This window comes from Nycticebus coucang, chromosome 14 (genome assembly GCF_027406575.1).
Source record: "Nycticebus coucang isolate mNycCou1 chromosome 14, mNycCou1.pri, whole genome shotgun sequence".
Taxonomy (NCBI): Eukaryota; Metazoa; Chordata; class Mammalia; order Primates; family Lorisidae; genus Nycticebus; species Nycticebus coucang.
Window position 1 is genome coordinate 15,197,783 of NC_069793.1, and position 24,421 is coordinate 15,222,203.

Here is a 24,421-nt window from a genome sequence, read left to right on the forward strand (position 1 = left end):
AGTCCGCCAACAGCTACCTTCTTGCTAGCTGTGGCTCTATGATGCTGCAATCAGTGCATGCGGCTGAGCCTGAGGCTGGGCCACGTTAGGGCGGTCTAGGCAGTCGTCTCGGTGGCCATTTCCCCGAGTGCTCTAGCCCAAATTGCGTCAGTTTCGCCCGAGGCTGAGCCTGGGGCGGGCCCCTTATTTGCAAGATCATGAATAATTGAGCACTGGGTTTCTCCTGTTCGCCTACGGTGGGACAGATTCCGCGCGGGCTTCCTCTCCTCATTTCCACCGTTTATGATTATTCATGAAGTGCTCTGGGGGCGTGGACCTGGGCGGGTCCAGGGGCGGGGCCCCGCCGGGCTCGCTCAGGCTTGGTCCCGCGGTGACGGCGGCGGCGGCGGCGGCGGCAAGGACTGGCGTCCGGGCGCCTAGGCTAGCGGAGCCTGATCCCGGGGGAGCGCGTGAGTGCGCGGGGGCGGGCGGGCCAAGGAGGGGGCGGGTCCGGGATAGGGCGGGGGAGGGGCATAGAAGGAGTAGGCGCTTTCCAGCCGGGACCGCGGGTTAGAAGTGTTGGGGGGTCGCCAGTAAAGTTTGCAGGGGCCCTGGGCGCTAGGGACGCTGGGGGTCTGGGGGAGCTGGCGCGTGTGCGCGAGGGCTGAGGGCGCACGGTCTGGAGCTCGTGCTGGAGAAACAGAAGAAAGGGGGGAGGGGGCGCGGGCTTGGGGCGGGGCCGGGGGCGGGCAGAGCGGCTGGAGGGGCCCCCGCCTCCCGCTTCCCCCGGGCCCGCTGTAGCCCCCTCCTCCCGCTCCTTCGGCACGCCCCCAGCCGCCCCAGTCCGCCCCCACCCGGTCCGCGTCTATAGCCCTCCGTCTGTTCGCCTGCTGCTTCACATCCCGCGCGCCGGTCCGCTTCTGCTGCCCCCGCCGCCCCCTTCTCCTCCTCCTCCACCACCCTCTTCTCTTCGGCTGCCGCGGTCACTTCTGGGTCCAGACCTCCCCACTGGGCCCCTCCAGACAGCCCCTTGCCCCGGGCCGTTCTGTCTTCCTGTTGGCCCCCCCTTCCAGCAGTTTACAGGCCTGCCGACCTTTTCGGTCATCTGAGATCCTGTGATCTTTAGGGGCGACCATGCCTGTCCAGAGCTGGAGCTGCCCAGCCCTTCTGGCGCCTTCACTCCCTGGGGTCATCTCCTTTACCCCTCACCGTCCCGCCTGGGCGTGGAGAGTGCTCAGAGCTGCTGCGATTTTGCAGCTTCTGGCCATGGCCTTGGTCACCTGGGGCTCCTGGCTGGGGGCCTCAGCCCACCTTCATTGCCGCAGCCCCATATCACAGAGAGGCCTATTAGACCCCCAGATGAAGGGGCTTTTCGGTTCTAGGCCAGTTCATCTCCACCTCTAATCACTCACACCATGTCCCTTGTAATAATGTTCAAGGACAAGAAAACATTCTTGTGTTTTTAATTTTATTTTTTCCCATCATATGCCACCCCACCCCCCCCCCCCACACACTTGGGCTGGCTCTGCACAGTTATTCACCCACCCACAGTGGGTAGTCCTCCCAGGTAGTTGGCTGACCAATGGGTTGACAGTCCTGGGTTTCTCTACTGTCTTCATATCTTCTCCCATCTTGGGAACAAGCCAGGGCAGGGTCAGAGATGGGGGAGGAGGAATGTGCCTTGCAAAGGTTTGGGCACCAGAGAGGTTTTCTTTCTTTAGATTTGGCGCTGTATTTCCAGATCAGCTGGAGAGGATGACTTTAGAGGAGGCAGTGACCTTTGCAGGTTGAAGAGGGTTGGGCTGTCCACAGGGCTCTGTGCAAACCAGGTGATAGGAAACATCCTTCTTGCTCTCTGGTTGGAGAGCCTGGGGTTTTTGTGGGTGGGAGGGTGCTCAGCAGCCACGTGGGAACTAAGGAGGTGGTAGAGTGTCTAAAGAACAGGTGACAGGAATGGGGTTGAGGAATGAAGGAATGGTCTGGGAATGCTGGCAGCCTGGGGTCAGGGGAGTGGAGGAGTTGGTTACCCGGGATGTTAGCTCACTGGTGATACTGCATGGAATCACAGTAGTAATTGCCAACATTTTTTGGATGGTTACTGTATGCTAGGCATTGTGCTAAGTAGTTTGTGTGCATTATCTGACTTAAGCCTCCTGAGTCTCCATAACCCCTTTTTTTCAGATAGAGAAACCAAGGCTTAGAGAAGTCACATGACTAGCAAGTGCTAGACACTCAGCACTGAACTGGTATATCAGACCTTGAAGCTCCTGTAGAGGAGCTACTCATGTGGCTTTTGCCAGCGGGCTGTGTCACTTCATTTCTTCTGTCCCCCTCAGAACTCCTTCAGGTCAACCCCAGGCTTTTGAGTGATGTCCATATATTCCATTTTCATAGGCTTTGGCTATCTCAGCCTGATTGTCCTGGAAGGGGAAACCCTAGGGAGTTTTCCCCCAAGTCACTCCAACCCCCGGATGTTCTCAAGCCCTGTCCCGTTCTCCCAGCCCAAGCCTGGGCCGGCTCCTCCTTCCTCTTGGCGAGGCTCTGGAAATCCAGTGGGAGGCCATTGCTATGGCAACAGGACTAGGCCCTGGCTTTACCTCATCAAATTCCAAGCTGAAGCCAAAGCGATTGAGAAATTAAAGAAAAAAATGTATTCCAGATGTTTACTTTTTATTCGTTATTTTTCCGTGTTTGGATGAGACGGCTTGGAGGGAGGGTGGAGTGGGGCATGGATGTGGAAGGAAAACTGGAGGGGGGGAGAGAACCACTCCCAGCTGCAGGGGGGGAGGGAGGGAGGGAGGGAGGGAAGGGTGAGCAGGAAGGGGGAGGTAGGCAGTGGGGCGGAGCCCCAGGTTGGGGAGGAGCGGGTTTTTCCCGTCTCCCCTGAGGTGATTCACGAACGGAGAGACTTCAGACTTTGCGGCCCTCTTGCTCTCCTTTGAGTAGTTATCTCCAGCGGGCCACCTGACCCAAGGGTGCCTTGGGAACTGTAAGTGGGGTATCTGGGAGAGCTGGTCAGAGGAGAGAGACTTGGGTGGCTCCCTGAAGCTTTTGGACTTCAGGGTTGGGAGACCAGTTGGAGAGGATCTGGGAAGAGTTGAGAATCTGGCTGTTGGGAACCTTCCTGACCTCCTGTACCTCTCCCCACCCCCGACCAAGTTCCCTCTTCCTGTCCCACACTTGGCCTCTGCTGGAAAGAGCAGACTTCTTGGCTAAACCTACTGCCAACGCCCAACTCTTTCCTTCTCTTTTCTCTCTCTCTTCCTGGGTCCTCAGACACCAGGCTCACACCCCCCTGCTTCCCACTTCTTGAGCAGGGTCTGCCGCATGTGATGAAAGTATCTACGCTCAGGGAAAGCTCTGCTATGGCTTCCCCAGCGCCCCGGGAGATGGAGGAGGAGCCGGTGCCTGCTGGCTCCGACCCAGGTACCCATGGGTGCAGGGTGGGGCAGGGTGGTTGGAAGGAGGGGGAGAAGGGCAGGGGCTACACGCCCTTTCTGTCTTATGAGGGTAATTGAATGATGGTTCTGTTCAGGTAGGAGGGAAGGAGTACTAAGAAAGCACAGGATGAGTTTGAAGGGTTCTCAGCCTCTGTTGATAATTCGAGATAATTCAGGATAATTCGAGATCATGGATTTGCAGTAGGCATCAGAGCAGACGGAGACCTTCGAGATGCTGTGGGTCTACTTGCATGTTTTCCAGAAGGGGAAACTGAGGCTCAGAGGGAGAAATAGAGTGCACCTATGGGAGTTTGCATCCCAGCCTCTTGGTTCCTTGTGTAGACTCTTTTGCTGTCCAAATGAGTAGGTGACATAGACTCTCTTAGAAGGGTTGTGACCATGAGTAATTCCAAGGTCTTTTATTTGGCATTAGAATGCCTTGTAGAGAAGGTAGGTTTCTGGTTTTGTGTGTTCTTTTTCCTGTAGCAGATTGACTTTTGTTTGACTCAGGTCAATAGTAAGTTTGCATTTCTGATCACACACCCACCAGATGACAGTGGGAGGTGGATGACAGTGGGAGGTACCCTTGGAGTGTGCTGGGGAAGGGGGTGGAGAAACTTAGCTGGGATGGTACAGGATAGTGTCATGTAAGGGGAAAGGACTAGACTGGGAGATAGGGGCTGCCTGCATGATGTGGGCAGGAAGGCATTCATTTATTGGCTCCTTTGCTCTTCACTCACATTTCATTCATTTAATGAGAGCTTGTGCTGGGTCCATAAGCCGGTACAAGTGGAAATAAGGTGCTGAGTGGGTGTTTAAATAGTTTCAGCTTGTAAGAGCAATTGGCTAAACGTTTTGGGAATTTGGAGAATGAAGAAGATGCTTCTGAGATGTGTATAGAAAATTAAGGAAGGCTTCCTGGAAGAGGTGGCATTTCATGCCTAGAAGGTTGTGAATATTCTCAAATTGGAGGGTCGGGGATGAGGTGGGACAAAAAACATAAAGAAGTTCTGGTTCTTCTGACAGCTCCTTCCCCACAAACCCTTCCTTTTGGTAGGTGACCCTCCGGCCAAACCCCCCGTCAAGCCCAAACCCCGGGCCCTACCTGCCAAGCCAGCCCTGCCTGCAAAACCCAGCCTGCTGGTGCCTGTTGGGCCTCGGCCTCCCCGGGGTCCCCTGGCTGAGTTGCCTTCTGCCAGGAAGATGAACATGCTAGCAGGACCCCAGCCCTATGGTGGCAGCAAGCGGCCCCTTCCCTTTGCACCAAGGCCTGCAGCTGAGGCCCCTGCTGGAGGAGAAGCCACCCAAGAGCCTGAGAAAGAGGAGCTGCCTCCTTTGACACCTCCAGCTCGATGTGCTGCCCCAGGGGGCGTGAGGAAGGCTCCTGCCCCTTTCCGTCCAGTCTCAGAGCGCTTTGCAGCCACCACAGTGGAAGAGATCCTGGCCAAGATGGAGCAGCCAAGGAAGGAGGTCCCTGCTAGCCCTGATCGCCTCTGGGGCTCCCGCCTCACCTTTAACCATGATGGCAGCTCACGATATGGCCCCAGGACCTACGGCATGGCCCCTGGCCTTAGGGATGAGGATGGCAGGACCCTGTCCAGGGGATGGTCGCAAGAGGGGCTGGCAAAGTCTCCCGCAGAGTGCCAGCAAGAACACAACAAGACCCCTGAGAAGAGGTGAGGGGTGGGAGGTTGGGGGGGATGGGTCTGGGGACCAAGTGGTTAGCCCCAGGCTGTGACCTTTACCTTTGGGTTAGTTGTGTGTCATGAGTGCAGGTGGGCCCTGATCTCAGTCAGAAAGAAAGCATTCCCGAGCAGATGGTGTTATCATTAGTGTATGCTTTTCTTTCTTTCTTTCCTTTTTTTCTTTTTTTTTTTTTTGAGACAGTCTTACTCTGTCACCCTAGATAGAGTGCCATGGTATCATAGCTCACAACAACCTCAAACTCTTGGGCTCAGGAGATTCTTTTGACTCAGCTTCCCAAATAGCTGGGACTACAGGCACGTGCCACCACACCTGGCTAGCTTTTCTATTTTTAGTAGAGATGGGATCTCCCTCTTGCTCAGGCTGGTTTTGAACTAAATTCAAAAGATCCACCTGCCTTGGCCTCCCAGAGTGCTGGGGTTACAGAAGTGAGCCACTGGCTGGCTAATGTATGCTTTTCAAAGCTGTCATTCACTTTACAGAGTTGATGCATGTTTGTAGCAGAGTTGAGATGTACAGTATAGAAGTTTATTTTTGGTTTCTGTATACTGAGCGCTGGGCACCAAACTTTGCCACATTGAATCCACTACTGTCTCATTTGTTGAAAGGACTATTAGGCCTATTTTAGAGATGAAGAAACTGAGGCTCAAAAGTGACTTCACATAGCCTCTCAGCAAGTTAGGAGGCAGAGATGGAGTTTGAATTCAGGTCTGTTTGATTCTGAAATCTAACTGCCAGCTCCTGCTCTGTGGCAGAGCAGTATGCCAGCTCTGGGGTGGGGGGTCTGTGTCAGGATGAGCAAGGCACAGTCTCTGCCAGTGAGGAGGAATCTGGTGGGAGAGATAAGACAGGAACACAATTTGATGCCAGGCCAGCTGTGTCTGCACACTGATTATGGCTCTTTGGAGATATTTGCATATGATACACTTCTCTAGAGTCAGTACTTGTGTAAAGGAAAACTACCATCCCACCCCTGGGATGGTAGACATAGGACATTGGAGGAAGAGTCTGAAAAGTCTCAGGAGGCTGTCCTCAGGGCATGACTGGTCTCCTGGACACTGCTGCTATGAGGGGAGGGGCTGAGCTGGGCTGGGCTGGGCAGGAAGCTGAAGGCCTCTGCCCAACCCTGCCCTGCCCTCTGGCCTTGCTGTCTCTCACCTGAAAGTGTCTGGAGGCTTGGCCCTGGAGTTAACCCTTTGCTCAGTTGACCCTGGTCCCAGACTAGGGTGCTGTGAGGTCACACTGCTGCCCAGGCTGGATTCTGCCCTCCATCCTTTTTGGTCGAAGCAAGGCTTAAGGGGAACAACTTCAACCCTGGATAAATCACTTTTCCCCTCCGCCCTCCCCCTTAGTGTTCTTGGAGAAGTATTGGCAGGGCAGCAGCAGAGACCAGCTGTACTCTTCTGGGCTAGAGAAGAATTTTAACCCCTTATGGGTAGGGGAAGGAAGATTTACCTTTTTGGAAACCACTGAGGGGTCTGGGCCTGCAGGATGCTTTACCTAAAGGAGCCGACCACTGAGGGGTCTGGGCCTGCAGGATGCTTTACCTAAAGGAGCTAGGGGAAATTAACTCTTCATGTGCACCTAGGGAGCAAGTGCTATCTCCCAGGGCACTTGCTCTGTGGCTTCTAAGACTCTAATAATTCCAGGAATCGCTCAGGAGTAAATGCCTGGGGGTGTTCAACTTTTGCCTGCAGTGGAAGTTGCATAAAGAGACTTTTTCCCCTTTTCTGTTCTGTGACAGGTTTAATATTCTGGGCTTTCATTTCCTGTCTTTCTTCCTTACAGGATCCTCCCTTCTGACCTGGCTGTCAATGGAGACCTGGCTAACCCAGCCAACTCTGAGCCACCTGCTACTGTGAGTTATCCTCCTGTTAGGAATCAGAATCATAGTACTTTAGAGCTGGAAGGGTTATCTAAGATCATCTGTTCCACCCTCCAGGTAGTTCAGATGGGGAAACTGAGGCCCATGGAAACAGTAACTTCCCTGAGGGCTTTTGCCCGGGGACCTAAGGTGGCTAAGTGTGGTTCGGGCCATGATGCTTGTTATAAACAGTAATGATAATACTCATAACAATTAGCCTTGGTGACATGTCCCAGGAATGTTAACTAACTTGCTAACTCTGGCCGGTGGGCCCTGTTAATCCCACATGAGAGATGAGTGTGTGACCAAGGGCTCACTGCAGCATCTGCCTCCAGTGCTTTCTGTGGCTGGATGGCCTTTCCTGGGTTCAGAAGAGGGGAGAGTTTCTTGGGGGTTTCCTGTGATACCCCCTCTTTTTCCTACCAGTGTGCTCAGGATGGGCAGCCCGCTTTCTCCAGTAACCCGGGCGCAGGCTGTGCTGGCTGCCCTGTGATGGAGACCTGCCTCTTTCACTTGGCCATCTGGCAAACAATGACGATGCGCTTGCTGTGAGCTGGGTGCTGGGACCAGGGATCCACTGCAGGGGGCAGGGAGTCAGCCATGTGCATGTTTGAGGAATGGCATTCTCAGCAGTGGGCCCTGCAAGTACAAAAGACCTTGGTGTCTTCTGGTCAGGATTTTTGAATCACATTGAGAGAGGAGGTGGGTGGTAGTGAGGCCCAAGAGGTAATGAAGTCAGATTGTGTTGAGCCTCACAGACTGCTATTAACACTTTAGCCTGAGTGAGGAAACCATGGAGGGGTTGGGAGGGGAGGAGTGATGTGTTACTGACTTGGTTATAAAGAATTACTATGCTCGCTGGGTTAATCGGTTGCAGGAAGGTCAGATCAGTAGGGATGGGTGGTGGAGTGGGGGAGCTGTTGGAATAGTCCAGGTGAGAGCGATGACCATGGCTTGGCCCTTAGAAGTAACCTGTGGCGGAGATGGTGAGGAGTGGTTGATTCCGGGCAGAATTTGGAAGTGAAGTGGACAGGACTTTCGGATAGACTGATGTGAGGAGAGAGAGCAAATACAGGATCCAGGATGACTCCGGAGCTTTGGCCTAGCACCTGGAAGGAGGATGTAACCATTTACTGAGCTGGGGGCTTCTAAGGGTGAAGCAGGCTCAGGGGAGATAGGAGGCATTTGCTGAGTTTGAGGCATCTTGCAGATATTTCATTGGAGATGTCAAGTGGGAGGCTGGATGGTTAAATTGAACATCCAAGGGAGATGAGCAAGTTAGAAAAAGTGGGGAATCGTCAATGTAGATTGGCTGAGATCACCAGGGGAGTGGGGAAGGAGCAGGAGGGAGGGACCCTGGGCCCAGCAGAGGAAATTGGAAGGAGCAGATGGGGAGAAGGGAGGAGAGCCCGGTTGGCCATGGGAAGACAGCCTGTGGGATAGGAGGTCAGGCGAGGTGATCACCCAGAATCAGATTCAGCTCCAGGGAGGTCATGGGTGACCTTGACGAGTAGTTAGGCAGCACAGGAAAGGGAAAAGTCTGTGTGCAGAGAGAGAGAGAGAGAATGGGACAAGAGGACCTATAGACAGTGAATGTAGACAGTGCTTTCAAGAAATTTAGTGGTAGCTGGACAGAGATGTGGGACTTAGTGGTTTTTTTGGTTTGCTTCTTTGTTTTGCTAAGGCAGAAGAAATTAGAGCAGTTTGTGTGATGGTGGCAATGATCCAGTAGATCAGTGGTGCAGGAGAGAGAGGGTTGGCCATAGCCATGTGGAAGACAGTGCCTGACTGCAGAGGAGTGCTTGGGCTGGGGGGGGAGGGTGCAGGGTGTGGGGAGCATGTGGTTGTGGGGGTGCTGGGTGTGTGGGGGCTGGGTGTGGGTGTTCCTTGCTGGTGGCCTCTGTTCTCAGGGACAGGAAGCAGGGCCACCATCTGAAAGAAGATGGGGGGAGGTGGTGGAGGTTTTCCTGGAAGAGTCAGGCGTGACTGGAAGGTGGGAGTGCAGTGGGATTCTGGGCAGCTGCTGGACTGGCTTGAGGTCAGCCATCATGGGTGTGTGTTTTTCTGCAACCACGTGCAGCACTCAGGTGCTGGTAGAGAGGGAGCTGCGTCTAAACAGGTTGAACCATGTGATGAAGCAGATGAGAGAATTGACGTAGCAAAAAGAGTGACTTTAATGGTGGTATAAAGAGAAGTGAGGGTCTGAGGGTGGTTAGTGAGAAGGAATTAGGGTTAATAGGCTATGTTTCCTAGAGGGGCTGAAAATGAGGGCACTGGGGACATAGAGCTGGGGTGGGTAAGCAGGACTCTTGGGATTGAGGTGACACAGGGGTTGTAGTCATTGGTAAGGACAAGGTCTCTGGTGTGACCTTGGGAGAGGTTGCAGAATCACTGGGGTAGGGAAGGTCAGGGAACAGGGTGCCAGGATGGTCACTCTGGCTATGGAAATCACCGTAAATTGTTACACGGGTGCTGGAGGGACTTGCAGTGATCCAGGGGCTGTAGTTTTCATGGAGTGAAGGATTTTCAGGGGAAAATAACATGGTAGGTTATAGTTGATATAGTTTAAGGGCATGAGCTCTGCAACTAGGATATTGTGTAGGGAGGGAAGATGAAGAAGCCTTTAGAAGCAAGCAGGACCTCTTTTTTCTGCCCAGCGCAGATGTGATGATGTGGGTTAAACAGTCAAATTGGAGCGGGCAGCAAGGAAGCGTGATCTCAGGGAAGGCATAGGTCAGACAGAGCCAGACTCACTTCTTAGGGACAGGTGGAGTGGAGCAGAGTGGTGAAGGAGTGGCAGGTGCTTGGTGTCCCCTCCATCTCCTTCCTTTCACCATTGTAGAAGTCCTGTGCTCATAGAGTGCACAAATTTGACCCAGTCCTCACCTAGCTCTGGGACATGGGCCTGGTTGCCATAAGCCCCCATGTGTAGATGTGGAAGCTGAGGCTCAGAGAGACCAAGGGTCCACCACCAGGATGTTGGCTCCCTCCTGCCAGGTGTTTTTCACCTGAATTTCGAGGGCGTTCCTGCTTCTTTGGTTAGCCTCGGGACCTATGCATACACATCGTGTGCCAGGGAGCACCATCTCTCCTAGGAGTGGTTCTGCAGCTGTACTGGGCTTAGCGTCCTGCTCTGATACACACCCTCTTCCTGACACCTGAATGCTGAGATGCCCAGATGGTTGGGTTCCCAATTTTCCTTTTCCCCTTTAAAGAATGTGTCCTTGACCCCTGCAACAAGATCACCTTTCAGGAGATCTTAAATGAGCTGAGGTGTATGGGGGTGAGTGGGGGTTCCAGCCATCTGAAATGGTATGAATGATGCTATGTGAATAAAGCTAGGTGCATTTTTCTGGGGATGGAGTGGGTGGGTGGAGAATGCCTAAAAGGGGACTCTGTGACCCTCAGAAGTTGGAGAAGCTCTGTCCTAAATCATCTCTGGGGCCTTCCTGGGTTGCCCAAGAGCCCCAGAGATGGGATGACCATGATGTGTCTCCACAGGTCCCGGAGCTCTGGTTTCCCCTCCGTGGTCTGCGGAGAGAGAGCCCAAGGAGGAGCCGAGTCGGGGTGTCTGAGTGAGGGTGGAGGGGGCTCTCCTGAGGGGGCTCTCCAGCTGAGAGATTAATGACAGCTCTTGACTTCCTTTTGCAGGTTTCCAAGCCCCAGGTCCCCTCAAGTCCAGGTCCTGCTTCAGAGAATGGAGACTCTGGCAGCCCAGACCTCCCTGCTGAAGCCTCAGGCCCTGGTGTGGGTCCTGTCCATCTTCACTTGCCCGATGAGAGCTCTCTCTGCCACTGTCAGCTTCCTGAAGCCCAGAGTCTCGCAGCTTCTGAGACTTCGCCTTGCCTGCCCACAACTCCAGCATCCCCAAGTGCAGCCATGGCTGATGAGGGCCCCTGTCATACCCCTAGCCTGGGGCTCCCTGCTGAGGGAGCCCCAGAGGACCCCAGACCTAGCAGCCCTTCCCTTGAGGAGATCTCAGGGTCCCACAGCCCAGAGCAGCCCCCAGCCGCCTCAGACCGGCCCCGGATCGAGGGGAGTGAGTTGCTGGATCCCCCTCGGACGTTTCCATCTAGGGAGGAAGAGGCATCCAAAGGTGATGCGGCCCTCCACCCCAGCAGCCTGGCTCAGCGCCGATTCTCTGAAGGTGTACTCCGGCCACCCGGCCAGGACCAGGAGAAGCTGGGAGGCTCCCTGGCTGCACTGTCTCAAACCCAGGGGAGCCAATCATCCCTGGATTGTCCCTTTGGGACAGAGTCCAACTGGAGCTTGTCAGAATCCTTTGAATGGACCTTTCCCACACGGCCGTCTGGTCTGGGAGTATGGAGGTTGGACTCCCCACCTCCTTCCCCCATCACTGAGGCTAGTGAGGCAGCTGAGGCCGCTGAGTCTGGCAGTTGGGCTGTGTCTAGCAGGGAAGAAGGAATGTCCCAGCAGGGGCAAGGGACAAGGTCAGCTCTAGGGGGGCCAGGAAGGCCTAGTTCCTGGGTGCAAGGGGAAGATTCAGACATCTCCCCGACCCAGAAGGGCGATGGAGAGAGTCAGCCTCAGTCCCCAGTTGTTCCCCTTGAGGCCCTCCCTACATCTGGGGGTGCACCTGCAGTGTCCTTGCTGCAGGCAGAGGAAAGATACGAAGACCGTGAGCCCTTGGCTGGAGAGGAGTCTCCCCTCCCTCTGCCCATCAGGGAGGCAGCCCTGCCCATCCTGGAGCCAGTCCTGGGGCAGCAACAGTCAGCACCCCCTGACCAGCCCTGTGTCCTCTTTGCTGATGCCCCTGGTCCTGGGCAGGCTCTGCCTGTTGAGGAGGAAGCCATGACTCTAGCTCAGGTCGAGACCACTCAACTCAGGACAGAGGCACAAGACTCCTATAGGGCGTCTCCTGAGCCTACAGGCCCAGAAAACAGCTCTCGCTGGTTGGATGACCTCCTGGCTTCGCCACCACCCAGCTCTGGCGGCACAAGGCGGGGAACAGGCTCTGACCTGAAGGACACACAGTCCCCTGGTACCTGCTCTGAGGTGAGGATGGGCACAGGTGGGGGTTGGCTCTGAAGATGGAGGGCTTGGGTGAGCTTCATTCAATATGGGTTTAACGTGTCAAGAACTTGAGATGTAGCAGTGAGTGAGGCAGCTGGGGACTGCTCTCAGGTCTGGTAAAGCTTGCAGAGCTGTACGGGGCAGAGTGTAGGGCTTAGTGTGAGTTCCTGTCCTGACTCCAGGCTTGCTGATTGGTCTTGGGAATGCACCCAGGCTTAACTCACTGCTAAGCTTCAGAGTTATTTCATAATAATCGCATTGGCCTCTCATAGTTGTATTTCAGGGAGGTGATATGTGGAAAGCCCATGGTGGGATGCGTCCTGAGTGCTCAGTGTTCAGTGCTCAGCGTCTGTGATTACTGGAATCCCATTCAAGGCAAAATTGCGTAGCCTTTTAGAGCATGGGCTCTGGAACCAGACTGCCTGGGTTCATCTCCTGGCTCTGATGTTTCTGTGCCCCATGAGACCTTGAGCAAGTTGCTTTTCCACCCTCTGCCTCAGTTTCTGCATCTTACAGTTGTGGATAACAGTGATGAGTTCTATCTTAGAGAGTGATGGCGAGGATTAAATAAGTTTCAACATGCGGAAAGTGCTAAGAATAGTGCCCGGCTCATTTGTAAGTGCTTAATAAGTGTTGGCATTTACAAATGTTGTAACCATTGAGCTTAAGACTTGCTTTGCAGGCAGGCAGCTGAGGCCAGAGAAGGCAGAAACTTGCACAGTACCCAGCACGTTGGCGGCTGGGCCTGGGCCAGCACCAGTTCTCAGCCCAGTGCCCTTTCCCCTACCGGTTGCCTCTGAATGTAAGGGCTGGAGGCCAGGTGGCTTTTGAAATTTTATTTTTCAAGCCTGGCCTGGGCTGGGAGGGGTGGGGCTGGGGAGGAGGAGGAGCCAGGGGGACGCTGGGGGCTGGGGGAAGGAGGAGGAGGAGCAGGAAGGGTTAAGATCAAGCTGACTCCTGCAGTAGGTGTGTCTGTCCTGGGATGTGGGTGACTCAACTGGCTCCTGGGCGGGGCTGTCAGAGCTGCAGCTGCTCCAGAGGGAGCAGGGCCAGGGCAAGCAAGAGCCAGAGCCGTCGGACAGGTCCCAGCCCCGTCCCTGTGCCCAGCCTGGCCTCACCCAGCAGCCCTGGGGCGGGTGGTGGGGAGGGAGTGGGGAGCCATGGCCCAGCCTGGGGATGGGGAGGCCAGCATGTCTGTCCTGGAACGGCTGCTGGCCAATGCAGCGCTGAGGGATGAGGCCGGCCGGCTCCGGAGCCCTGAACCCAGGGCTCTCCGGCCCATGGGGGTGAGTCATGGAAAGTGGGAGGGGGTGGAGTACGAGAAGCCCTGGCTGGGATTTTCCCCAATGCCAGAGGCTGTCCCTACTGCCTTCCCTGGGCTGAGGTGAAGGCTGAGAGGCCTTCCTGGGGAGGACCAGGGAGGAGGCACTTTCCATAGAGAAGGGTCTGCGGTACCCCCTGGGGGCTGGAAGGGGTCTGCTTGCCTTGTCTGTGGGAATCTTGCCTTGCAAAAGCAGTTGCAGAGGGGAGGGGCTTTGAATCTTGACCTCTCCTAATTGAAGTGCATTCCTCCCCCCCCCCCCCCATTCCTCTGTGTGGACCTTTCCTCTAGGCAGGGCCAAGGGTTGTAAACATGACCATAGTATCATCCATGGTGTGCCTTTTGTATGCCAGGCGCTATGCTGGGTACTTGGTATAAATGGTCTCCTTTGATCCTCTCACACTAGCCCCACCAGTAGGAATTATTCTCATTTAAAATTGAGAGCCCTGAGGCCCAGAGTGGTCAAGTGATTTGCTCAGGGTCACACAGCTTTCTGACTCCCTTCCCAATTGACTCTAAGCATTGTTTATCTGTTTCTCTTTTTTCTGATTCCCAGGGTCTCCTTGGCTGGGCCCAGAAAGATCTGCAGAGTGAATTTGGGATCACAGCAGATCCACACCCCAGTGGTTTCAGCCCTTCTAGCTGGTGCCCAAGTGCTTCTCAGGACTATGGTCTTGGGGGTTTAAGCCCTAGAGGAGACCCAGGCCTTGGAGAGAGGGACTGGGCCAGCAAGTATGGGCAAGGAATGGGGAAAGGAAACACCAGGGAGTGGGCCAGCAGGTGTGGCATCGACCAGGAGGAGGTTGAAGCCAGCAGTGGCCAAGACCAGAGTGAAGTGTCTGCCCTTGGGGGACTCCCAGCCCAGGACCTGGTTGTTGGAAAGCCAGCCCAGCTTGGCATTCAGCGGAACCAGGAAGTGGACGTCCAGGACTGGGAGTTCAGAAGGAGGGATTCCCAAGGCACTTACTCCAGTCGAGATGCGGAACTCCAGGACCAAGAATTTGGGAAGAGAGACTCGCTGGGTACTTACAGCAGTAGAGATGTAAGCCTGGGAGACTGGGAATTTGGGAAGAGAGATTCTCTGGGTGCTTACACCACCCAGGATGATGATGACCAGGGTCAGAAGTCAGGGAGGAAGGACCACCTGGGCAGGTACAGCAGCCAGGATGGTGAGGAGCAGTGCCGGGAGTTTGAGAAGAGAAATTCTTCACTTGGCACCTATGGCAGCCAGGGCGCAGAACCTCAGGACCAGGAGTTCGGGAAGAGTGCTTGGATGATGGACTACAGCAGCGGTAGCAGCTCCAGGACCCTCGGCACCCAGGATAGGGGCTTCGGAATGAGAGCCCTGAGCTCCGGCTTCAGCCCCGAGGAAGCCCAGCAACAGGATGAGGAATTTGAGAAGAAGGTTCCGAGCGGTGAAGACAGCCTTAGTGAGGCCAGTGGGGATGCAGGCCGACCAGAAGAGAGAGATTTGGGGGGCTTATTCAGCCCCACCACCCCCCAGTTGCGGGATGGGGCACCTGGGCCCAGAGAGCAGACCACCTGGCAAGATGACAAGGCCCTCCAGGAGGTGGGGAGGCTGCAGGAGAGGCAGCAGACAGGGGCTCAGAGCCCTGGTGATGCTGGCCTGGAAGACAGGGAGAGGGGGAAGCCAGGCTGGGCCAGTGAGTTCAGTCTCGGTGTTGCCCCCCAGCCAGAGGTGGCATTTAGCCCACGGCCGCAGGGCTGGAGCGGGGACGTCTGTATTGAGGCCACTGAGAGGAGCTATCAGTTTGGCATCATTGGCAATGACAGAGTGAGTGGTGCTGGCCTGAGCCCTTCCAACAAGATGGGAGGTGGTCACTTTGTGCCTCCTGGGAGGACCACGGCCGGGCCTGTGGACTGGACTGATCAGCTGGGTCTCAGGAACTTGGAAGTGTCCAGCTGTGTGGGTTCAGGGGGCTCAAGTGAGGCCAGGGAAAATACTTTGGGACAGATAGGCTGGTCAGACAACCTGGGGTTGAGAGACGTGGAGCTGGCCAGCTGTTTGGAAAGTGGAGGGTCGGAAGAGCCCCGGGGGATCAGAGGTGGGGAGGACTGGACTTCTGATGTTGGGGTGAGGAACAGAGATTTGGCTGAGGTGGGAGAAGTGGGCCATAGCCAGGCCAGGGGGAGTGGCGTGGGGCAGACTGACTGGTCAGGTGTGGAGGCTGGAGAGTTCCTTAAATCAAGAGAGCGTGGAGTCGGACAGGCAGACTGGACCCCTGACCTCAGACTGAGAAACAGCCTTGGAGAGCCCAGAGAGCTGGGGGTGGGTCAGATGGAGTGGGGTGATAGCTTGGGTTTGAGGAATTTGGAGGTGCCCTGTGACCTGGAGTCTGGAGGTTCCCAGGAGCCACGGGGATGTGGAGTGGGGCAGACAGACTGGGCCCAGGAATTGGGGTCCCGGAATGTGGAGCTCTTCGGGGCTCCAAGTGAAGCCAGGGAGCGTGGGGTGGGAGAGGTCAGCCAGTGCCCAGAGCTTGGCTCTGGGAATGGCAGTAGCTTGTCCCCTGGCCTGGAGACTAGAGACCTCTTGGTGGGCAGGGAGCTGGGGGTCGGCGAGACGAATGAGCTGGAGATCCAGGGTGAGGACAGCTCTTTGCCTTCCTTGGAGACTGACCCTGAAGACCCCAGAATGGAGATAGGAGAAGCCTCCAGCTTTGGAACCAGGTAAGGGAACCCCATCCTGGTGTGGGAGGGAAAGTGTGATAGCTGTCAGGAAAATTGGAACCTTCCTGAGGAAGGCAGAAAGAGTTTTACTCAGGAACTTTTAGTGTTTGGAAATTGGAGACATATTAAACTATTTTTATTTCTATTTCTTTTTAAAAAAATGAAATGACGGCTCAGCGCCTGTGGCTTAAGCCGCTAAGGCGCCAGCCACATACACCTGAGCTGATGGGTTTGAATCCAGCCCGGGCCCGCCAAACAGTGACGGCTGCAACCCAAAAATAGCCAGGCATTGTGGCGGGCGCCTGTGGTCCCAACTACTTGGGAGGAGAGGCAGGAGAATGGCTTGAGCCCACGAGTTGGCGGTTGCTGTGAGCAGTGATGCCACAGCACTCTACCCAGGGCGACAGCTTGAGGCTCTGTCTCAAAAATAAAAAATGAAATGACACACAGGTGAGTTCCTTTTTCAAAGGATGACTATAATGTTTGAGGTGTTATTCTTTTGTAAGGCCATGTCTTGGTGATGTTGAATTGTGACTGTGCAGGAAGAAATGGTACATGTCATAGCTTGGATGATTTCTGGTAGGTTCCATACTTGTACACGGGGGCCATTCCCCAGATCTGTCAGCCCTTAAGCCACAGTTGTTCCTGGGCCATGAAGCATGGACATTTTCATTGAAGGAAGGAGGATTTTGTGTCTTCTTGGCCAGGACCACCGCAGCTGGGAGTGGACAGTAGCACTCATTGGTTCTTGAAAGGTCAAGAACTTGGTGCTTCTTGCCTGCCCTGTCATAGAGCCCTGGAGAGCATGTTTAAGAACCTGAAAGGTGTCAAGACCCGGCTTTTGGCCCCATGACTTTGGTCTCTGTGTGCAAAGGTAATGAAAAAAACTTTCCACCAGAACAGAGTGGTAGTTTCACAGGTCAACAAGAGTCTGTCTCATGGGATTTTAAAGCCAACTGAGATGATTTTGCATCTGGGAAGGGTGAAAAAGGCATTGCATCTATTTCATTAATGTTTTCATCCATTGAGTTATGATTTTATTCTCTAGCAAGTAGAATATTTTACCTATTGTAGCCCTGGAGTGGGAGCTTTTCACAGGTCAGGGGGCAGGAAAGGGGACTGGTTGGGGACTGTTCTAAGTGGAAGGGGCTAGTGGTAATGGGCAGTGGATTGAGAAAAGGGGGGATCAGGAAGGGGCTAGAGAGGCTTGTTGGGAAGTGGAGAGTGTTGGGAGAGGCATTTGGGATAGACGAGGAGGAGGGAGAGAAGAAGGTGGGAAAGCTTGAGGGCTGGGGGGTTGCGGGGGTTGCTTGCTGGAGGGACTGCAGGGCAGGAAGTGCACAGGGCTAGGAGTTGGGAGGCTCCTGTGAGCACCCCAGATTCCAGCTTTAATGTTTTAATGCAGGCTTGGAGTCATGGCTCCCAGTTTCTCTTCCTGGGACTCACAGAACTGCATGCCCTGTGCTCAGCCACACGTCTTACCTCATTGATCTTTACAGCTGCCTTGTGAAGCAGGAAAGGGGTTTTTATGCTCTCTGTTAGCAAGTCAAGAGGTGGTGTGACCTGCTCGAGGTGACAGAGTCAGCAGTACCTCTTTCCATCTTGTTTATATTAACTGCTTTCAGTGGTGACCACTGGGCTCAAGACTTTTTTTTTTCGAGACAGAGTCTCACTCAGTAGAGTGCCATTGCATCATCATAGCTCACAGCATCTTCAGACTCCTGGGCTCAAGTAATCCTCCCACTTCAGCCTCCTGAGTAGCTGGGTCTACAGGCACCTGCTGTGATGCCAGCTAGTTTTTCTACTTTTAGTAGAGACAGGGTCTCGCTCTTGCTTAGGCTGGTCTCAAACTCATGAGGTTGAGCAGTCTGCATGTCTTGGCCTCCCAGAGTGCTAGGATTATAGGGGTGAGCCACTGCGCCAGGCCTGCTCAAGACTCTTAAGGCTACAAGGAGTGAGACCCACAGCCCTCTGCTTTTCCCTTCTGAGGCAGGCATAGAAGCACCCAGCTGTCTTGAGTTTCGGTCCTTTCATACCTTTAACATGCTCAGGTTTATCTGGCCATGTTACCATTTTCTGGCCAATCTTGACTTTACCCAAGTTCAGGGTTTAGTTGTTGTGCTGAAGTGAACCTTGTGGTATGCAACCGAAAACATGCCTCTAAGCTGAAAGGAAACTTGCTTTCGAGGGGTTCTTTTGCATTTTATGGTTTTTGGCAGCCTTTTCCAAAATGTGTCCCAAAGAAAACATTTGGAAAATGCTATGGCCGTGCGGGAGCCTCAGTGTACATGTTAGCATGTATTAGTTAGTACCTTAAAGATGAGTTGTGTGATGTTTCCCAAACTTCCTTGACTGAGGCCCAAAAAGCTAGTGTTCTCAGCATCTGGCATAGGGAAATTCTACACTATGGAACATTGCTCTTTAAAGAAAATTTTGGAGGTTCCCTTTGTAATGGGAAGTCCTGGAGAGTAGCTCAGAGTAATCAGACTTTGGATCCACTTGCTAGGTTAGGGCTTTGATTCTGTCACCACCTTTGTGACGTTGGACAAGTTACTTCTCAGGGCCTTCAATTCCTAATCTGTAAATCAGGAGTAATTTATACCCAGTACTCATAGTGTTTTTGTGAGGACTAAGTCAATTAGTTCTCACAAAACTGGGGAAACTGAGGCATAGAGAGGTAGTAGAACATGTTCAGGGTCCCACAACTGGTGGCTTTGGGTTCTTCATGTCCCCTGGGGCCCCAGCCTTGTGGTCCTGTCTGGTGTCAGGACCTGGCTCTGTCTGGTGTCAAGGACACCTGCTTCTCTGGACACGTTGTCCTGCTCGCACACTGGGAAATTTACTTTTTGCAGATCTGTCCCTGTGTTGCCCTTGCAGCAGTGGTGGAAGGTGGGGGTCGGGTGGAGTCAAGCCTTTAGGATACTCTGAAGTCTAGACTTGGGGTGGGGGGGCAGGCAGTATAAATGAGACATGTCCTGTCAGGCCAGGGAACTGTGTTGTGAGTGATGATGATTAGCCTAGTAGTTTGTTATATTTATGAAGTGCTCACCATGTGTTAGGCACATGTTTCTGCCAGCAAACACAGCAAAGTTTAGGGGCCTCTATTTTATAGATGAAGAAACTGAGGCTCAGAGTGGGCAAGTAACTTGTGGCCAAGGACAGAGGCATAGTAGGGGTCACAGCCAAGTTCGGCAGCCACATTCCTAACCACTCCTCTCGCCTGTTCCCCTGTGGGAAGGCCTCTGCTTGTAAGAATTCTGGGGTGAAGGGCGAGGCAGGCTGGTGAGGTTGACATACACTGAGCTTTCCAGGGCTGTCCCAGCTCTCCACTTCTCAAGCCCCCTGCAGAGCCCACCAAGTTCCCTCCGCTGACCTCTAACCACGTGGCTTGGGACCAGCTCTTGTTGGGAGTGGATTTTGCCAGTTACCCAGTGGGTGTTTTCACTTCCCCTTAGCTTGCGGGGCCTGCCCCACCCCAGGGAGAAGCTTTGGGCATGGTCTCTGTAGGCTGGGTGGGGTGTGGCCGCCACCCCCTCCCTTCTGGCCTCCTTGATTTTAAGCTGGCTGTCAGGGTGAGCTGGCCCTGGACCCCATCCAGGGTGCTGCTTGTGGTTTGCCTCTGCTTCCCCTCCCCTTCCAAGGCTGCTTTAATTTCCATCTGTCAGCAGTTTGTGGAAGGACAGACTGACACGTGTGCCCCCTCCCGATCCGCTCTTCCTGCTTGATGTTGCTTCACCTGCCTCGGTCTCTGTCCCCTCCAGCCCTGGCAGGAACCGGCGGCCTGGCTTCTGGGCTCTCCTGTGGTGTGAGGGGGGCGGTGTGTGTGTGTGTGTGTGTCTCAGGTGTGGCTCTGTGCTATGCTGGCAGGTGTGGTGGGTGCTAGGTGTGTTTCCAGGGAGTGACAGGCAGACAGCGCACTCACTTCCCGTTGGAGTGCGTGTCTCCGTTTTGGGGAGCGGCAGCTGGATAGGGTGTGAGGTGTGAATTAGTGAGAATGTGTGGTGTGTTTGTGTCATGTCTCGGGAGCAGCAGGTAGGGGATACAGGAATTGCACTGAGGTCCAAGGTGACCCAGCCTCCACTCACTGGGCAAACATTTGCTTAGTCCGGCCGGCTCTTGGCCAGGCTCCCAGCCAGGTGCTGGGGACACAAAGGCAAAAGGACCTGTCTTTGCCCTTGAGGTGCTCATAGGCAGTGGGGACAAAGATTTGTGGAACAGAAGCAGGGGCTGGCACACAGAGGACCTGAGGTGGCTATGATTGCTGGGGAGGGGACGAGGCAGCATCAGAAGGGGAATTGGATGGAGGGCAGAGGACATTAAGGGATAGTGTTGGGGGAAGTTTCAGGTGAGGGAATAGCTTGTTCAATGACAGCAGCGTATGAGGGTTGAAGGCAGAGTGTATGAGTACCTGGTTCACTTATAGAGCATGACCGCCCAGACAGGTGCCCAGGGAGGGGACATACTGAGGACATTGACAGTGATGATGGCAGCAGTAATGATAGGTGTTGCTGACGGAGCAGGCATGAGTGAGTGCCTGGCACTCTTGATCCATTCCCCCAGCATCTCGATACAGAGGAACATGAGGTGTTCATGGGGGGAGGGACTCATCCAAGGTCTCAGGCTGGCCAGCTCTTCCCCTGTGTGCTGTGCTGCTCAAGGCCTTGGCCATGTCCTTGGTGCAGGAATCTGGGGAAAGCATGGGAAGGAGGGAGAGGGAGAGTCTGGGGACAGAGGGATGCTGTAAAGTGGGCTTTGGAGGAGGGAGATGGGGCATGGAGGGTGACCTTGTCCTCTCGTCTCTCCCTTTGTAGCCCCGATGGGTGTCCAGCCCGCTCCCCGCCCTCTGGCTCCCAGAGCCTGCTGGGGGAGATGCTGGCCTGGCGGGAGTCAGCAGCCTCAGGCCTCAGGGTCCAGCTGGAGGAGGAAGGTGCCACAGCAGGTGCTGACCAAGAGGCGCCTCAGGAGCCTGGCAGGGACCCTCTGCTCACCTGGAGGCCACAGCCTGATGGTGAAGCCAGCTGGTCAGAAGATATGGATGGCACTGGGGACCCTTCAGGGCCTGAGCGGGGTGTGCAAGGGTCGGCCCAGACGCCTCAGTGCCCCTCCCGAGGCCCTCTGCTCAGTGCCCCCAGTCAGGATTTCTCCTTCATTGAGGTCAGTGGGTGGTGAACCCAGGGGAGTGGGTGGCTGTTATGGGAACAACGTGGGTGGTGGTAGAGTCGGAACCCCATTTCCAGTGGTCTCTGTCTAGGAGACAGACAGCAGGTTGTGGGTGCATCATGTGAACAAGAGCAGGGAGGGATCAGCTGCTGTGGAGGGGCTTCCATGGGGAGAGGCAGGGCCATAGGGTGTCAATAACAGTGGTGTACCCGTTGTTCGGAACAGGACACCGACCTCCTTGACAGTGCCATGTACCGGAGCCGTGCCAACCTGGGGCGTAAGCGTGGGCACCGGGCTCCAGCCATCCGGCCTGGAGGTACCCTGGGCCTGTCAGAGGCAGCAGACTCAGATGCGCGCCTGTTCCAGGACTCCACGGGTAGGGCCGGTGTGTTATTTGATGACGTCTTTGTCGATGTCTGGGGTGTTGGGCCTGAGCTGTGCAGGGCCTGGGACAGGGTATCTGAGTATTCTGAGCCTCCTTCCTGGGCCTTGCAGAGCCACGGACTGCTCGGGTGCCATCTTCTGACGAAGAGGTAGTGGAGGAGCCTCAGAGCCGCCGGACGCGGATGTCCTTAGGCACCAAGGGACTGAAAGTCAACCTCTTTCCTGGCCTGAGCCCGTCAGCCCTCAAGGTACTGCCTGATCATTCAGCCTGTACACCCAGCTGACAACCTTGCATCCAGCCTTTCTTCTCTCTGCCCATCGTTCATTTCCCCAACACCCCTCTCTCCTGCCTCCTTTCCAATGGGGCCCCCGAAGATACCTTTGTGCCCTGCTGGACTCTGTGTACCTAGCAGGTGGAAGGAAGAACAAGATATGTTTTTGTCTTAGGCCTAGAGCAGGGAGTGGGGACACAGGCCATGCCTAGAATTAGTTTGGGTGAGGCGAGAAGCGTAGGTATCACTGGGTAGGCATAGAGAAGGGGGCTGTGCCTATTTTGAGAGGGAGGAGTTATTTCCTAATGTGGGATGGTGGGGCACGGGACGGGGTAAGAGAAAGGCCTGTGGTAAGCATTTGGTCTTAGCCTTGGGGCAGGTATAGGAGTTGGCTGTGGGGAGGCCTGGCAGGCAGAGGGAACAGGGATGGGAAGTCTGTACTGACATTGTCCATCCCAGTTTGTCTGAATTCAATCTATCAGTATCTTTTTGAGGACCTATTGTGTGCAAGGCTTGGCTCAGCTTGGAGGGAAGTGCATCTTTTAAGTGATTCCATGTTCTTTGGGGTGAAAAGACTGTGCAGGGGATGTCTCTTGGGTTCTGGGGACTGCCCACTCTTGGGAGAAGGTCTGGCCTTCTGTGAATCCTTCTGTCTGATCCTCTAACATCTGTCTGCATCTGGACTTGTCTCCCAGGCTAAGCTGCGCTCCCGGAACCGCTCAGCTGAGGAGGGGGAGCTGGCGGAGAGCAAGTCGAGCCAGAAGGAGTCCGCAGTGCAGCGTTCCAAGTCCTGCAAAGTCCCGGGGCTGGGGAAGCCCCTTGCGTTACCTCCCAAGCCAGAGAAGTCCTCAGGGTAGGTGCCCTGAGCTCTGGTATTGACTGACCCCACTGTAGTAGCCTGAAAAGGGAATTCCCCTACTTTACAGAAGAGGAAAACCGAGGCTCACAGAGGAGCTAGACGTGATGAACTGTGCTAGCAGTTGATGGCAGAGTTCTGCTCCCTGCAGCCAGGCCCCAGGCTGCCTCTTGTGGTTGGTGGGTTTCTGTCCCTACCCTGTCTCCTCATTTTGTTCAGTTTCTGCAGAGTTTGCCTTCTTGACCTTTACCCTCTACCTTCTAGGTCAGAGGGATCATCACCCAACTGGCTGCAAGCCCTGAAGCTGAAGAAGAAGAAGGTCTGAGAGTCACTGAGGTGAGGGCAGGTGCCTGGACTTGGCCTCAGCCTGGGACCTGGGTGTGTGCAGGGCTGCCCTGGAGAACTCAGGCGGCTTGTACCTCCTATCCCCCTGTCTATGTGAGGCTGGAAACAGGCAGGTGAAGCCAAGCTCTAGTGACTCAGGGTACCTGGACTTCTCCTAGATTTTGTTCATAGGGCAGGGTTTTGTCAGGCCTGGGATGGAAGAGGAGGAAGAAGGCTTCCAGCCCAGCCTGCTTCCCTGGGCTCAACGGACTGTCCCCCATATTCTGTGTCTGGCCTGAGTGACCTCTGGGGCCACTAATTGGGGGCTGTAGGTCCCACCAGAGGCCTTTCTCATGCCTGGACTCAGCTGTGGGAGCCATGAGAACAGTCGGGGAGAGGAAACTAGAACCTTCATGGGGTCCTCTCCTGACCTCTTTTCCTCCCTCCCTACTGCAGGGCCTCTCCCATCTGGCAGTCTCAGGCAGTGCCTGTTCCTGAGGGATCCCCGGGCGAGGAGACGGCTGGAGCCCCACCATACCCCAGGCTGCAGCTTCTGTCCCCCTCTGAGGAGTGTCTGGGGAGGCACATTTATGCACTTTGTATCACCTCCCCAACCCCTACCCCTGCACCTTTCCTCCCAGCCTTGGTTCTGTCTCTAGTGGTTGAAGGTTTTTGTTCCTTTCCCTTTCTGCTTCCTCCTCCAGCCTCCCTTGGGTTTTCTTTTGATACCAATTTATAGCATTTTTTATAAAAGCCTTTGATTTTTGTAATGGGCAGAGTTTTACCCCTACCCCAGCCCAGGTCTTTCTCTGCCCCACCAGGTGCCCCACAGAGACCAGTGACATTTTGCCACTTGAAACAATAAAGTTTTTTGGGAATTGGTGCTGTCCATGTTGTGGGGTATGGTCATGGCTGCCCATTCTTTTCGTCTAAGGTTGTAGTTAGAAATTGCTCTGCCTTACCTGGGGTTCACTCTGACATTGGGGATGTCATTTCCTTTCTACGCATTGGGCTCAGCGTTCCTGAGTTGGGTATATTGGTTACAGTAGGCTGATTACCAATTCAGATGCTGCACCTCCTACACCCCTCAATCTCAGTAGCTTACTTAACACAAAAATGTTCCTGTCTCACCTGTGGCACAGTCAGAGTGGGTTGGTGCGAGGGGGTACTCTGTGCCTCAAAGTCTTTCAGAGCCCAGACTCTTTCCCTGTTGTGGCTCAGGATCTTCTGAGGCCTTGAGTCCTCTGTAGCATTCTTGAGAGACAGAGACTTAAGTTGCTAATATAAAATACTGGTTCATAGATGGTGCTTTCTCCCTGTGTCCTCATGTGGTGGCAAGGAGCTCTCTGCCTTACAAAAGGCCACTAATCCCATTCATGTGTGCTCCAATCT

The 24,421-nt window shown here is 54.6% G+C and overlaps 1 protein-coding gene across 5 annotated transcripts in view; it reads left to right on the forward strand.

Annotated features, from left to right (window-relative positions):
* The first annotated feature begins 301 nt into the window (after nt 1–301).
* The window catches only part of TNKS1BP1 (tankyrase 1 binding protein 1), a 55,596-nt gene continuing 31,476 nt past the window's right edge, over nt 302–24,421 (forward strand). The window contains exons 1-12 of one of the 5 annotated variants that reach the window (XM_053560020.1): nt 302–449; nt 3,256–3,405; nt 4,477–5,095; nt 6,912–6,981; nt 10,639–12,003; nt 13,899–16,033; nt 20,845–21,187; nt 21,419–21,569; nt 21,689–21,825; nt 22,545–22,702; nt 22,970–23,041; nt 23,486–23,907. In XM_053560020.1, coding sequence (XP_053415995.1) covers nt 3,312–3,405; nt 4,477–5,095; nt 6,912–6,981; nt 10,639–12,003; nt 13,899–16,033; nt 20,845–21,187; nt 21,419–21,569; nt 21,689–21,825; nt 22,545–22,702; nt 22,970–23,030 — 5,133 coding nt within the window. In that variant the 5' untranslated portion in view covers nt 302–449; nt 3,256–3,311 and the 3' untranslated portion in view covers nt 23,031–23,041; nt 23,486–23,907. Of the gene's footprint in view, nt 450–2,814; nt 2,969–3,255; nt 3,406–4,476; nt 5,096–6,911; nt 6,982–10,638; nt 12,004–13,898; nt 16,034–20,844; nt 21,188–21,418; nt 21,570–21,688; nt 21,826–22,544; nt 22,703–22,969; nt 23,042–23,485; nt 23,908–24,421 lie in introns of those variants that run through there. The other 4 variants (XM_053560025.1, XM_053560022.1, XM_053560023.1 and 1 more) reach the window with 4 other exon arrangements.